Here is a 16,140-nt window from a genome sequence, read left to right as displayed (position 1 = left end):
AAAGACAAAATATAATCAAAATCCCTAGCTCTCTAAAACCATGCAAATCCAAGTTTTAAAACCCCCAAACTTAAAAAATTTGCTAGCCTCGAGCAATGAAAAAAAAACCCAAAAAAAAGATTTGGATTTAAAGGGGTTTAGACACCATCATTGTTTCAAAGAGAAATGGAAAAAAAGAGCATATCAAAATACAAATTCTATCAAGTCGCGTAACAGAGGACTTTTACTACAAATCGATATCACCTTAGATTCATGTTTTCCAAGATATGTGTATGTGTATCTCACTCTAAAGGAATGTATAGAAATAATGCCCCAATCAAAATAAAAAGAGTGTTTCCACATAGGCTTGCTAAAAATCAAACATCTCCTCTACTAAAATTGAAAGTGAATTAAAATCGAAAATTTTATTAAGGTTGAGGCTTTTTGGGATGGTAGAGAATATTTAGGCTTAAATGGGAAAATTATAAGAGGCACAAGTACCCAATACTACAACTCCCAAAAAAAAGACCGTTTAATAAAAAAATGTAAGACTTTGTCAAACTTCTTCCCCCCCACCCGCCCCCACTTATTTAGAAACTAAACCCAACCCCAATACAAATTTAAAGTTTAATATTTTTTTAATTAATAAAAATATTAAATTTTTTTAGATAACCCTAATCCGACCCAACCCGTTTCCTTGGGTTGTTATTGGGTGATTTATAAAACAAAATTCTAAAGGGATTTTGTGCGGGTTAATCTCGTCAATTCATGGATTATAGTGTCTTATCAAACTTTGCGAAAGTTTAATCGATTGGTTACTACATCATCATATGATATAGAAGTAGGACATTTAATTGGAGGATGGGGAACCACTTACTGCTGCTCATCACGATTAAGAAACTATATAAAAAAGAGCATTTGTTTAAGTAATGCAGCAGTTTTACGATGCTATATATGTACACTCTCCGTCCAGCAGTTTTACGTACTATATATATACACTCTCCCCGTTCATCAATACAAGAGTAATTTTAACCGCACAGTTTTAAGAAATGTAGTAAAAAGTAATTAAGTGAAAATGTTAGTGGAAGATTAGTTCTTTTTTTATATAATAAAGTTGTGGAATGTGAAGTTCAAAACCAAAAGTAGTAAAAACAAATGTGACATTTATTGGTGGACATTTGAAAATAAAAAAATTAGACGTTTATTGGGGATGGAGGGAGTATTTACTTTATGATAACGTGGTGAATCCCATACTTGTTTGATGGGTGAGATTATTTTAAACGACCATTGGTGTCTCATTCTACGAATTTTTAACGGCAAAATACATTCTTAGGTCCTTATACTTTAGTCAAAATGTTCATTATACTTTTCACAATATTTTTATGGGGGCCTCGCTTTTTTTTCATTTTAGTAGGTTTTTATACTTTTATCCTTTCATTAGGCCCTTGAAAATCTTTTTTTTTGGGACTTTTTTACATTTATCTTGGATAATAATTTAAATTTAATTAAACTTAATGAACTTTTTAATATTATTATTTAACTTAAAAAGCTATAAAGATAATATCATCTTGTTATCCAATAATCTCAATAAGTTGTAGAGAATAATAACAAGATTAACCGTGATGTTTAAGTTTAAAAATTGAATTTTTTTTTAGAATAACGGACCCCCCATTCTAGGGTACAATAATAATGGGTCCAACTAAAAGACTTAAATGCAACAAGTTCATAGGCAGGGCTTCTTTTAAAAGGGAAAATTTACAAAGCTTTAATAAACAATTAAATGGGGAGGAATAATCCCTTTAAAAAGAACCCAACCAAAAAAGGTACCCAATAAAGGGTTATAAAATTTTTAAAAAAATAATTCCAAGTTCCATATCCAAAATTCCCCACAAATAAAAGTATTAAACCAAAAGATCACAAGTTTTCATAATAAAAAAGGGGGGACAAGAGAAAAGGGAGGCATGTATGGAGACACAACGACATTTAAATTTAAAGATCATGTTATTATTTCCTACTCAACACCCCCCCCGCCCCGCCCCCCCGAAATTTGGAAAACACATCCCGAGTACTATAATCATATGGGGACTCATTGGAAAAAGTTTTATCAACAAAAGTAATTATCATGCCTTTTCGAGTGCCCGTGGGGTTTTTAAAATTTAAAAAAACCCCGGGCACCAAAATATATTCTTTATAAATATCACGGCGCGAACCTTTTTTTCTCATCGCGTTTACCATATCCTCATTCTAAGCAAAGGAAAGGGCAACCGTTATGGCGCCCAAACCCCCCCCGCCCCTGGGGAACATTGGTGTACATAACCCGGAGTTTCGGCCCAAGGGGCCGACCCCTTAAATCAATAGGGCATAGCCCAGGATAGCACGACAAAACAAATCAAGTCATGATAACACATATCTCATTCTCATCAATATCAGTTTAAAATGCCCCTTTTTTTAAAAGAAAGCCCACCTTCCCGGTTTTGCTCGAAAAATTCTCTTCTCCCCGATCACGGAGCGCGATCACCTTTAAATTAGCGTATCATAAATCGTTTAACATTATTCAAAAAGCATGTTCCCCTGTTTCCCTTTTTCCCTCGATAAATCTTTAATATCATCATCCAAAATCAAGGTATGATTAGCATATCATTTTTATTCAAATAACAACCCAAATTCACCATTAAATGTGTCACGAGAGTGCTCTACACACACAAACACGCACACGAACACCACACATGTGCCGCCCAAGGCGTGACACCACGGTCACGCAAACCCCACTCACACATGTATCCCAAAATTCACCCCTTAATTTTCCATTCACTCGACATAGATGTGGACTCAAGAACACCGAAACGGGAAAAAAGGAGATCAAAAATTAAAATACCTTTTCCAAAAGAAAACGGGGAAACAAGTTATAGCCTTTATTCTTCAATAAACTCTTTAATTTCAACTTGTTCTTCTCAATTGATGAAGAAATCTTTAAGAAAGTGAAAAAATTTTGGAGAGAGTGGGGAGAGAGATTTAAAATAGGAATGGGCGGGGTTTTTTTTTATTTAGGTTTAGGATTTCTCTCCTATTTATGAGGTTAAGATATACTCCAACAATTAAATAATAAAAGATTTGGAGAGATTTGTTTGTTGGTAAAATTGAAAAATAGTAGGAAAATTTAATTCTAAGCTATTAAATTACTTGATTTAAATTAAATATTTCACAGAGAATAATATTCCGGACAAAAATAAAATAAAATACTCCCCCAAATTTGGAAAAGTGGCGTGACTTTTAAATTCTTCAAAAGGGGTTCAAAATCAAATCCCAATTTAATTAGGATTATGGAAAAACTTCTTAGATATGCAAGATATGGTAAGATATTCTAGCATACTTATATTTATTCATGGAATAGAATAAATAAGAGATCAAATAAAAAAAAAAACTTTTTCAAATATATGAGATTTTAAAATCTTGGAAAATCAAAAGGGGAGTTTGAAAATCATCAACAAATAAGGGAAAATTCGGGGCTTTGATTTAATTTGGATAATTATCCCAAACCAATAATTAAATCCAAGAAAAATATAATTTTCCCCTTCCCAAAAAAAAATGAAGGGGGAAAAAATTTTTCAGATTAAATAATCCCTTTTAATTTTTCCCCATCCCTTGGAAAATAATTCACCACAATTATATTTTGGGGATCAAATATTCACACCAAATCAATCATTTCTTACTTTCACTTCATTTTTAAATTGCTTTAACCCCGTCATATTTTCCCATCTTTTTATTAAAGCCCACCCCAATTTCAAAAGTTGTATTAAATCAATCTCAACTCCCCCGCAATTAGGTCACAAAGACATAAATTAGTTACTCATTAATTAATTCACATATCATAGCATTTAATCAAAAAATTTTTCGAAAATTGGGTTTGAAAAAAGCCCACAATAATTATCCCAATTTTCAATTGATTATTTATATTTATATTGAAAGATCTTTCTCCCAATATTTATAATCTAAAATAAGTTAAATAATAAAATTAAAAGATTCATTAAATTTAATTAAATATAAATTATTATCTAAGATAAAAGTAAAAGAATATCTTAAAGTAAAAAATGGTAAAAGGGACCTAATAAAAGATAATCAAAGTATAAGGACCTACAAAAAATAAAAAAATTGTACGAGGATGTGATGAAATTTATGAAAAGGTATAAGGACCTATTAAAAAAAAAATTAAAAGGGGACCTTGACCATTTTGATTAAAGTATAAGGATCCAAGAATGTGTTTTCCAATTTTTAAACCCTCATAAAAGATGTTTTTGTGTTTTTTCTGTAAACGTGCTAATTGTGGCTCAGTCCATGGTATTAGCTAGTAATTTTTTTCTTTGTACTACGTTTATTCCATTCTGACTTTTGTACCAAGTATATCTTGTCATATATTTAAGGGGAATCTAAGTCAAACAGGTTATCAATTATAAAATTTGTAAAAGGTGTTTGAATACCCAAAAGCTTCATCCATTCATTCCATCATCATCATCATCACCATTTGCTCATCACGATTGAAATATCATGGTCCATCTTATTAATAATACAAAAAAGTCTTTCTAGACTTCTGCAGCAGATAAAAAAAAGAATTTATTATACAATTAACTTCCATTCTCTTATTGAATTATTCAAAATTTGGTGGGGGAAAACAAAGGATATTTTGAGGATAATTAAAAATATATATCAATTTGAGTTTTAAAATTTCCCAAAATTCCATTAAAATAAAAATAAGTAAACGGTTGCAAAAAGACTAGCATTATAAATAGGAAGCGTTTAGACCTTTTCAAATCAATTAATTGCAAAACGTTTTGGGTTTAGTCAAATATTGGCTTCTGGAGAATTAAAAAAGGTACTACGCCACTATTTTATATGTTGGATATTTGATGGACTCTTTTTGGGCTTGATTATTTTGTTGACCCCGGATGTTTAATGGGTTGAGCCCAATTTCTTAGTCCCTCTCCCCGGGAAGCTACGTGTCCTCCCTTGGGATGGTTGTGTCCAAACCCGGGGATGGGGTTGGGGCGGTTTTTGTGTGTTTTGGGCTTTTTGAGCCTTTTTCCATATCTCACTTTCCCTCTCTTTTTTTTCGTTTTCCAGAACTCTCTTTCTTTTTCCTCTCTTTTGATCTTGGCTTCTTTTGGTGATTTTTCCCTTGGTTTTTTGGGGATTTAGATCTTGGGTGTTTGGTGTGAAGAAACCCTTCGATTGCTTAAGTTAAAAAGGTTTTTGGGTTTTGGGGAGTGGAGGTTTTGCCCCGGGGGATTTTTGACCCGGTGGGGGGGCTTTCAGGGGGGGTTTTGGGGTCCGAGGTTAACTCTATCCAACCCGGGTTGTGCCCCTTTGGGTCTAAGTTCGGACGAATAGATCGGGTTTTTGGTGGGGGGTTCCCGGGGATCATTTGATATTTTTGCTCTTACTTTTAGTGTTCTTAGTCAATATCTTGTGGTTAGACCCGAGAGGATCTCTTTTTTTTAAGGCCCTTCGTTTCGAGGGGCGAGGTACAAAAAAGGGTTTAACCGGGGCGATGGCTTGGTCTTGTAATAGTTAAACTAGTTTCCCCAGTGATCTTAGTTTGTATTACTTTTAAAAATCCCCGGGTGGGTGAGAGTTTGGGAGCCCCTTTTTGTAAAAGAACAAAGAGGTCTCGTAAATGGGAAACCCTAAAACGCCCGATCCTAAGTTTTTATCAAACCCGGGGGGATTAGTCTAGCCCAGTCGCTTAAGGAGGGGGGGGGGGGAATCCCCCTTCGAGGGGGAATTTTTTCCGGTAAATTGGCTTAATCTCTTTTTTTTGTTTTAAATTTTTCCCTTTTTTGGGCCCCAACTATAGGGGGGGTTTTTTTTTTCCCGGGGGGGACCCCGTGGCAAGGACTTAGGACCTCCGTTTTCTTTTTTTCCGTGTTGCTTTTTTGGTTCGATCTCAAGTCATGACCAAAAGATTTGTGCCCCCCAAGGACCCTGGGGCCCTCCGAATTTGAGTGTTTGGGAGGGGGATAGCCTTGGCCGGCCTTCGTTGCCCCCAAAGGGATTTGAGTCCCTTTGTTGTGTGAAAGCCTTTGGCCCGTTTTTGTTTTTTGGTGAAATGCCTTCGTGCTCTCGGGTGGAAAAATTTTGGGGGTTTTTTGTTTCAATTTTTTTGCAAATTTTCTTGTTAAAATGGTTTAAACCCTTTGTGGTTCCCTTCCAATGGTAAAAATGATTTTGTTTTTTTGGGAAACAAAAATGAAATGTTTTTTGATTCAAAAAAAAGTGTTTAAATTTGGATGGTATTTTGCCCGATGGTACCGGGGGAAAAAATTTGATGAGAGAAGGGAATTGGAATTTACTATTGTGTTAAACTACCCGTTTTCCGTGATTAGGAAAGGGGTCATGGGGAACCCGGGGGATATGGGGAAAATTTGCTTGATCCCGTACCCGAAACCTCCATGTTTTCCCAATGTACTTCTTGAAAAATTGTTTAAATTTAAGCTTGATCTTGCTAAAGATATTGAGGGAAATGTGGATAGGTTTCGAATTTAGTTTGGGGGACATTAAGGGGGTGGGTGATAAAACTATAGATGAATACACAAGTAAAACCCGATGAATGCCATCCCCGACTCCTATGGTGATTTTAAAGGGGTCCCTTTTAAGAAAGGAGAGATTTGTTCCTCAGACAAATTTTTAGCTCCCGAAATCCAAAGAATTTGAGCTTAGGGAAAGGGCCGGTAAAATGCTTATAATAAGGTGTTGAATGTTAGAGGAGATCTAAATCAAGAGGGGGGTAATGAACCCGGGAAAGGGTTGGAAATTTTTAAAACCCAGGAAAAAGTTTGGGTCTAGATCTAGAAAAAAAGGCCCTTTTAAAACCTATGGGAAGTGTTTCAAGGTGGTGATGTTGGGCACTATGAGAGAGTGCAAAACCTAAAAAGAATAAGTTCCCTAACAACAACCCCCGGGTTAAAAACCCTTGTCAATGTTCCCGCTTATGATAATGTAAATGATTTTTTTTTTAGGGTGCATGACTCCCATTGTCAATGCCTCCCCCGCATGTCCTTTTACTTCAAATGATTATGGTGTTTTGGATGTACTTATCATGGAGTCCTTTTAAGGAGGTGTTTTCCGAGCTAAAACCCGTAACTAAGATTTTTGTGTCAATGGGATGACAAGAAGTGTGAAATTCTTGGTTTTGGAACGTGTGTTTGAAGTTTGAAAATGGTTATGTGCTCCCAAAAAGGATGTTCATATGTTTTTTGACCCTATGCTATAATTTGATGTCATTTTTAATTTTTGAAAAGAGGGTAGGGGAAAGGGTGGGGGGTTGCATGAAAATTGCAGAGGTTCTAGTGTCTTTTCAAAGCTCAAAAATGGGGTTTTGATGGTTAATCTTTTCCTCTTGCTTGTGACAAAGTTTATGCTAATGTATTTAAAAACGGGAACCATGTTGGGGGCAAAAAGGGTTAGGTCTTTTTGAGTAAAAGGTTTAAAGTACCCCGAAAAAACATGTTTTTCCCGATAATGATTGGGGGGGGAAAATTCCCCTTCCGTGATTCTTGTGCTTTGGTAAACAACACAAAAGTTTTTTTCCCCTAATACCCCGCACTCCCAATGTGAGTAAATGTATTCTTGAATATTTGCATAGGTTTTTTTGGGGCCCCGCCCGTATCCTCTCATTTGGAGTGTTTACTTTTTTTTGTGTTTGATGATTTCTCAAGAAAAGTGTGGTTTTTTTTGGATGAAGAAAAGGGCCCATGTTTTTGAGGGTTTTAAAATTTGGGAAAAATTTTGGGATTGAAACTCAAACCGGTAAAAAAGATTAAGGCTATTAAAGATAATGGCCGGAATTTTGCAATAATGGGAATGGATGATTTATGTGAAAAATTTTTGGAATTAAAAGACATAACCCCCAATTTTATACCCGCGGAAAATGGGGTTCCGAGAAAAGGGAAAAAACTTTACTTGAAAAAGTGAGATGCTCTTTCTAAATTTATTGTAAAAAAAGTTTTGGGGGGAGGCTTTGTTAACTATTATTTGGTAAATAGGTCTCCTTTTTGGGGCCCTTTTGTTGGGCGGTTTTCCCCGAATATGTTTTCTATGGCAAGCCTCTTGATTTTTTTCACCTAAGGGTTTTGGGGTTTTTCTTCCTTTGTGCATAATAAGTCCCACAAAATTGAGCCTAGATTAGAAAAGGGGTTTTTTCTAAAAATTTCCTTTTTGGGGGGTCAAAAGGGATGAGTCGGGAGGGGTAACCCGGGTTTTAAAGTCATAATAAGAGGGGTGTTGTCTTAAAGAAGATGAATTCCCCCTTTAAAAACGGGCATTGAGCCCAGTCCCATAGATGTGGACAATGAACCTCCCCCCAGGTGGAGTCCCCCGGGTACACTCAACCGGGGGTGGAAACGGGCCTTTGGGGCTCCAAGGAGGGGAAGCCCATTCGGGGAAAACCTATCCACATACTCCTAATGAGACACTTGATGAAGGAACACCAAATGGCCCGGGATCCAACCCCCCCAAAATGTTGCCCAAATAGATAACTTTTTTGGGGTAGTCCCCGTTAGAAGATCTCCTCCGTCCCCCCTTTCGAAGGATTAATAGCCCTAAAAAGGGATCCAAAATGCTATTGATAATACTAACTTGCGGGATTATGTGTTATCCAGAGATAAATTAGAAGGGTTAAAGTTAGTAAACCCTCTAGAAAATGATGGCTTTGGGTTGGTTTTGGTTTCTTATAAATTTGGCTTTAATGTTTATGAATCGATGGGATGAGCCTCAAACCTATGCGGGTTTTTTAAGGGCTAAATTTGGAATCATGGCATAAAGCCATGATGGGGGGAGATGGGGTTTCTGGGAAAAAATTAATTACTTGGATTCTTGTAACCTTTGCCTCCCGGGCATTTTGGGGTTTATTGCGGTGGCTTTATAAAAAGAAAAAAATTTGGGGGGGCCTTGGGGAAAACCGGATTGGTTGAAAGGGGTTTTTCCTTTTTCAAGAGGGGGGATTACAGAAAACTTTGCCCCGTTGGGGGTTAAATTTTAGAATGATGTTGGTTTGTGTGCTCATTTTTTGGGAATTGAAAGATGGATGTTAAAGGGTTTTTTACATGGTGATCTTGATAAGCCCATTTACATGAAACAAACTCGAGGGCTTTTTTGATCCCAAGTTTCCCAATCATTTGTGCTTGTTGAAAAAGGGTCTTTTTGGTTTGAAACAGCTTTCCAAACGGGGGAAAATCAAGTTTAATACATGTATGCGAAAATTGGGGTTTTTTAAAGTACCTTTAAAGCTTGCTTGTATGTGGGAAAAACCTTGACTCTCCCTTTTTTTTTTTTTCCCTTTTATGTTGATGATTGGGGTTTTTAATGGGTCCCCGTTTGAAAACCATTAAGGGGGTGAAGGTTTTCCTTTAGTGAGAATTTTGATAGAAGGATCTAGGGGTGCTCGGAAAATCTTAGGGATTAATATCCATGAGAAGAGATACTTCCACCCTGTGTTGCATCAAGAACCTTATGTGTACAAAAACAAAAAATTCAACATGTTTGATGCTAAGCCCCTTCGTGCCCCCTTTCCGTCATTTTATGTTGGAAAAAATCTTGGGGCCCCCAAGTCCCAAACATATTGATCTTTTGAAGAGAATTCCCTATGCTAATGCTATTGGATCTGTTATGTACTTAATGGAAAAACTAGGGCCCCCTATTGCCTATGCTTTCCGTGTAAAACCCTTTAAGTAGGGTACATGTCTTTAATTTCCAGGGTTTTCCTTTTTTTCATCCAAAACTTTTAAAACCGGCCTTCTTTTGGGGGTTAAAAAGGGTAAACTTGGGGGCCAAAATATGGTTTATTCTATTTAAATGTGATGATGGTGTTTTGGTTTAACGGTTTTTGGATTCCAATTATGCTAATGACGGGGATAAGAGGGGAAACCAAAAAACCCCCTATGTTTTTTTTTGGGGTGTAGGTCTTGTAAGTTGGAAATCACGGAAACACATTTCCCCTCCCCAATGAAATCGAAATATATTGCCATCACCCAGGCAATGAAAGAGGCGATGGTTAAAGGGAGATTTTCCAACTTAAGTTTGTGAAATCCTCTCCTTGTTGTTCTTCCCATTTCAATCTTTTTAAACGGGTTAAAAAACCCCGTTTTCCCTGATAGAACAAAGCAAAAGATGTAAGGTTTTATTCATTAGGGGTATTGGAAAAAAGGGGTTTTTTCTTCATAAAGTGCATTCGATAAAAACCCCCGGGGCATGGGAAAACCCCTTTCCTTTAGGAAAAAATTCTTTTTCCAAAAAAGTTCTTGCACTTTGATCTAGGATAGGTTGCATGTCCCGGGGGAAAAACCTCTCCCCCCTTATCAGGTGGTAAGGGTGGAGGGGTTGGAGGCATAAGTCCTTTAGACTAAGGGTGTCCCCCCGGGGTCTAAAGGCAACCTTTTTTGGTTCCCAAGAGCTTGTGGACTTAGTCCTTTTGGGGGCCGGGGATTGCCTTTTTAGGGTATGATGAGAATTTCCTTAGCCCACAACACTTGATTGGTTTCCCCCAAAAAAAAGTCCAAAGGGGAAAAAGGGTTGGGTATTTGATGGACTTTTTATTAGTTTTTTTATTATTTTGTTTAGAGGGTGTTATCAATTGGGGAGCCCAATTTCTTTGTCCCCTCTCCCCCAAACCGCCACGTGTCCTCCCCCAGGGGGTTGTGGGCCTTTTAACCCCCTTTGGGGTTGGGTTGAGACCGGGTTTTTTGTGTGTTGGTTTTTTTGAGCCGTTTTTTATCTCACATTCCTCTCTTTTTTTTTAAAACCCAGAACTCTCCTTTTTTCTCCCCTCTTCCCCGGTGATCTTAAGGGGCCCCTTGGTGATCTTTCTCGGGCTTTTTGAGAGTTAGATCTTGTGTGAAACCAAAAGGGAAGAATTTTATTGCTTAAGTTGGGAAATTCTAGGGTTTTTTGAGTGGAGGTTTTTTTTTTCCCTGGATCTTGATCCGGGGGTGAGGGGGTTTCACGGTGGAGGTATTGGTGGTCCGAGGGGTTTCTCTATCCAATCCGGTTGTGCCCCTTGGGGCTAAAATTCCGGGCGAAAAAGATCCGTTTGTGTGGGGGTTCCGGCCAAGATCATTTGATATCTTGGTTTTACTCTTTGGGGTTCTTTTGTCAAAATCTTGTGGTTGGAAAAGAGAGGGTCTCTTTGTTTTGGGGGGCTGTTTCTTGAGTGTGCAGGTACAATTGAGGCATTGAAGCGGGCTTGATAGCTTCAAGGTCTTGTAATAGTTAGAACTAGATTCTAGTGATCTTAGTTTGTATTACTTGTTAAAATCAGCCGCGTGGGTGAGAGTTTGGCGGCTCTCTTTTTACAAGAACAAAAAGGTCTCGGAATTTGTGAACCTAGACCGATTTGATCCCCACATTATAGCACATACAAGTTTGGGTTTTTGCGGGTGGTAGTTTAATAGGGAAAGACTACAGGAGCTATGTATTGTTATATAACATGAGATAATGCATAATGTAAAATATAATTAAACTAAAAAAAGTGACAACAAGTCGAAATACCTTTAAAACTTAAGAAATAGTGCAAACAAGTTGAACTAGCTATTGCTGGAATGTTATTAAACTAGTACCGTATTTTATATTTATCTTGGTAAAAAGCCCACATTACTCCCCTATACTTTTGACAAAGTATTCTGTAAACTTATATAGTCTTTGCATTATTGAGGTTCCCAAATACGAACTATCCCCAAAAGTCATCTTTAATCACGGCATAAACACTTTCTCTTAATCATTCAGTGTGTGATGGATGAGGAACGTGAACGTGTGCTGTCAATCCTACGAGGAGGAGAGGGATGGAATCACCCGTATTCTTCAATAACATATTTCAAGCAGGATTTGGATGAAAAAGTTTTTTCATATGATAATTTGAATAGCGGATGGGTTTTGTATGAGGAATCATTAGGCCTACACAAAATCATAGGTCTGCTCAAAGAGATTGCATCGGACAGTTGGGTGCACTTGCATACTCTGATACAATTTTGGGGAGTGGTGAAAGTGGAGGGGAGCCATCACTACCTCTCTTCCTCACATCACCCTTTTTTGTTAGTCATGAGCTCAACAAAGGATTATGTTGGTATAGGAAGATATGTAGTGATCATGAGTATGTCGTGGTGATCGACACCGACGGAGGAAGACATGACGAGCAGCAGCTTGGAGGCGTGGGACGGTGTACCAAACCTCCTACCCGAATCCACACCGGATCTGAGACTATACTCCACCCATGAATTTCCGACGCGGATGAAGCTGCTCGCTGTGGTTTCAGACCTTACATCGCACTGCCTCTATTTGATTCGCATACCAATCAATGTTACGGTGTGTTGGAGATCTTTCAAAATCAATCTTCTCATTATTCGAGGGGTCGTTTACTTCATGTGATGGATCGAGCACTACAGGTTATTCTTCTCAAGGAACCCTACCTACAAATATACAACACACATGTTAATTTATAATTTCATACTCATCACTTTTTGGACTTTTGGTTTTGGTGCATGTGAACTTTCAATATTTTCTGATTTTTGTCTAAAAATTGTTTTTTAATATAAATACATAAATTTTAGATTTTTTTAGTTTTTCCCAACATTAAAAATCAAAACTGATGTAGCATATTATAGTGTATATGTGCCAATCAAAACAAGGATGTTTAAGTTTAAATTCAAATACGAGGTTGCGAGGCTTGGCTTGTGTAGCTTAGAACGGATGTTAGAGCTCAGGGCATCTCCATATATAAGATCAAGTAGAAATTTTGGAAGAACAACCAGGAGGGTGTAACAGAAGAAAAGGGAGAGAAAGGATATGTGAGGAAGATGATATAGGGATTTTTTTTTTATATAGTTTTTAACATAATTCAGTTAAAACAATGCCACATCAATTTTGATTTTTATTTTTGGAAATATTGTATCCATAAAATAAAGTTTGGGAAAAAAATTTAAAAAAAATAGAGTTTATGTTTGAATTGATTTTTTGGATGAAATATGTAATTAAAAAAAAATTAAAATTTTTTTAATAACCCCAAAAAATGAAAAAAAAAACGAATAAAAATTTTTGAATGTTTTTTTTGAGAATTTTACGATAGATAAAGGGGGTATTTAAAAACCAAATTTGGGGATGTTTTAAAGTGTGAACGATATCACAACTAATCAAGGGAAATCCAATATTTTATTTTTTTTAAATTATTTTATCGTTTTGAAATTAAAAGATATAAACTCCAGATCGGGGGTTGGGGCCCAAACCTTTCCCATTGTTTTTCCCACGGGGGAAAAAAGAAATGGTAAATTAACCCCTTCCTAATCATGTTTAAAATAAACTAGTTTTTCCCAATTAAGTTTATTTAACATTTTTAAAAATTCCCAAAAACCCCAAAAATTTGGGAAAGGGGGGAATTGAATTGGCCAGGGCGGCAACCCAAAACTATACCCGGGCACAAGTTTAAATCCCTTCCCACATTGTGTTCTGGCCACCAATTTTATGTTGAGGGAGATGGTATTTTTCATAGATTCTCAAAATAAAATATTCAATTCATGGAATAATATTGATGTTTATATGCATGTTTTATCTTCGTTAAAATTTTCCCAAAATTTTTAAAAAGTAGATCTTTATAATTGCCATTCAAATTTTGCCATCTCACTTTTACCCGAGGTTGTTAGCCTTTACGGGAGTTAAGATGTCCCATTTTTTCGGTTTTCATCAAAGTACAAAGCAACCACTTTTTATGTTATTCAATTTTTTTTTGGGACCAAAATATTAGTACAAGATGCTTACGTTCACCGATCTCTACACTTGCTCTTAAGAAAAAGGGAGATCAATCTAAAAGAGTGAAATTTTTTTGTTTTCGGGGAAAAAACTTTTTAAAGAGTATCTAAGGCTGTTTCCCTTGAATGCGGGTCAATTATAGTTTAAGTTTGTTGACGCTTACAAGAAAAATTTTTTGGAGTTGGACATACAACATACTTGAAGAGGGTTTGAGGGGGTGGTTCCCTAAACCCCTTTATTCCTGGGAAAAAAGGATGTTTTTTCATTTTCCCCAAATTTGGACAAAGTGTAGCGAAAAAATTTAAAAGAACTCATCAATGATCAAGAAGAAGAGGGAAAGGTTTCATGAGGAGAATAGCAGGGGAAAATCTTGGAAACACAAAAATGGAAAAATTCAATTTTGGGCGCCAAAATGACAAAGTTTAGACTCTATCTAGAAATTCCAAAAAAACCTTAGGGCTGGTTGTCTTGCAAAAGGTATAGCTTCCTTTGGGAAACAATGAGGAAAATTATTTTTGTTGACCCCGCCAAAAAAATGAACTGGGCCCCCCCCGGACGTGTTTCGATTTAAACACCCAAATCACCCGACCTCTTCACTACACTAGGGAAAGGGAATTTGGTAAGAAAACTTTTCAATTTTTCATTGTAATCGTGGATTTTTGGTTTTGATTTGATGAGGAGGCAAAGGATTCAAAAAGTTTGTGGGGTGCTAGATTCCCTGGGATTTTAATTTTTCTCCCCCTTCAAAACATCAAAAACTAATGGAGGTCGGCCCTTTTGCCACTTTTGACTTGTCACTATATAAGAAATTGTTTTCAAAACAATGTCCACTTTCATGCAAAGAAAAACTAAATTTGAATCACATGACTTCCCCCAAAAATTTTTTGGGAAATATTAACCTGCCCCTGTATGCTTTGACACAATTTTATAATTTTAATTAATAAATGTTTTAATTAAAATTTTTTTTTTTTTTCAAATTTTTTCACCAAAAGCCCCGACGAGACCCCCATCCTTTTCACAACAAAAATTTTTCCCCCAAATCCTTAAATTTTTAAGAGAAAAGTTTAAAATTAAACAATTATTTCATGGGCTTGGTTTTCACTAATTTTTACTTAAAAAATTTTGCCTGATTCAGTTCACGGGGTTCATATCCCCCAAAAGGGGTGATTGGGATTGTTTGGGACCAAAAAAATCATGTTTTTGTCCAAATTTAATGAATTTATATTTAACCCGCCCCCGTCACACTATGACATGAGTGCTCGACGTGATGCTTGTTTTGCAATTTGTTTGCAAAGTCCACATACTGGACACCTTCTTTATGTTGTGGAGTTCTTTCTCTGCCAAGGTCCTGCAACATGTAAATATGTTAGGTCCGTTTTGAGTCTTCTATTGCCAATAGTAATGTATGAATTAAGATCATGTAAGCTAGCATGTGGGAAGCAACTAGGAGAGGAATTAGTGGTTGAAGTTATTGAATTTTCTTATGCAAACAAACTTGATTCATCTGAATTAGAGCCTGCATCTGTGTATCCAGTCATATTGAAAAGTGTGCAGTACAATCATAACGAGTACCATCACACTGAAGAAGAACAACAATATGAGTATCATCACACCGATGAAGAAGAAGAACAAAATGAGTACCATCACACTGATGAAGAGCAACAACAATACAATGAGTACCATCAATATACTGCAGAACAACACGGAGAAGAATGCACCGCTGTTGGCTCAGATTCAAATATAGAAGAAAGAAAGAAGAGAAAAAACTCCTTCAATCTTAGTTTTGAGGTTCTCAAATCACATTTTGGGAAGAAGCTAAAAGATGTTGCGAAAGAGCTTGGCGGTGAGTATAAATATAATCTATGGTTCAATCTTCTCCAAAACTAAATACTTATTACCTGCTGACATGAATGGGAATTAATTGTTCTTATAGTTGGAAGGTCAACAATAAAGCGTGCATGCAGACGAAATGGCATTTTTAGGTGGCCAAATAGAAGAGAACACAAGAAAAATCCATCCCTTTTCGAAGAACAAAGTACTGCAGATTCAAAGCAAGATATGTTGCCATCAACTAACCATGTTAATCAATTGGAGAATGTGACACAAATAAACACAGGAAGCGAAGGCAAAGTGATTGTAAAGGTGGAGTATAAGGAGGATAGAATAATATTTGAGTTGTCTCAGTCATTAGTAGGTTTGGCAAAGATTACTGAAGAAGTGGCGACAAGTCTAAATCTGGAGAAGGGCAGTTTCAAGTTGAAATACAACGATGAAGATGGCGATGAGATCTTATTAACCAGAGATGCTGATTTGAAACTTTGTCCAAAGATTCGAACAGCAATAGGCAAGCCACTCATCCAACTATTAGTTCAATGCTAG

The 16,140-nt window shown here is 36.5% G+C and overlaps 1 protein-coding gene across 1 annotated transcript; it reads left to right on the top strand.

Moving 5' to 3' along the window:
• Positions 1-15,019: 15,019 nt before the first annotated feature.
• LOC125221371 (protein NLP7-like) lies at positions 15,020-16,140 on the top strand. The gene is made up of 2 exons (XM_048123491.1): positions 15,020-15,604; positions 15,695-16,140. Exons 1-2 carry the CDS (start codon positions 15,163-15,165, stop codon positions 16,138-16,140), a joined length of 888 nt encoding a protein of 295 aa, XP_047979448.1. The 5' UTR covers positions 15,020-15,162.

The sequence above is a fragment of the Salvia hispanica genome, chromosome 4 (assembly GCF_023119035.1).
Source record: "Salvia hispanica cultivar TCC Black 2014 chromosome 4, UniMelb_Shisp_WGS_1.0, whole genome shotgun sequence".
Classification (NCBI taxonomy): Eukaryota; Viridiplantae; Streptophyta; class Magnoliopsida; order Lamiales; family Lamiaceae; genus Salvia; species Salvia hispanica.
Note: the sequence above shows the minus strand (reverse complement) of the source record. Positions and strands in the feature narration are given on the sequence as shown.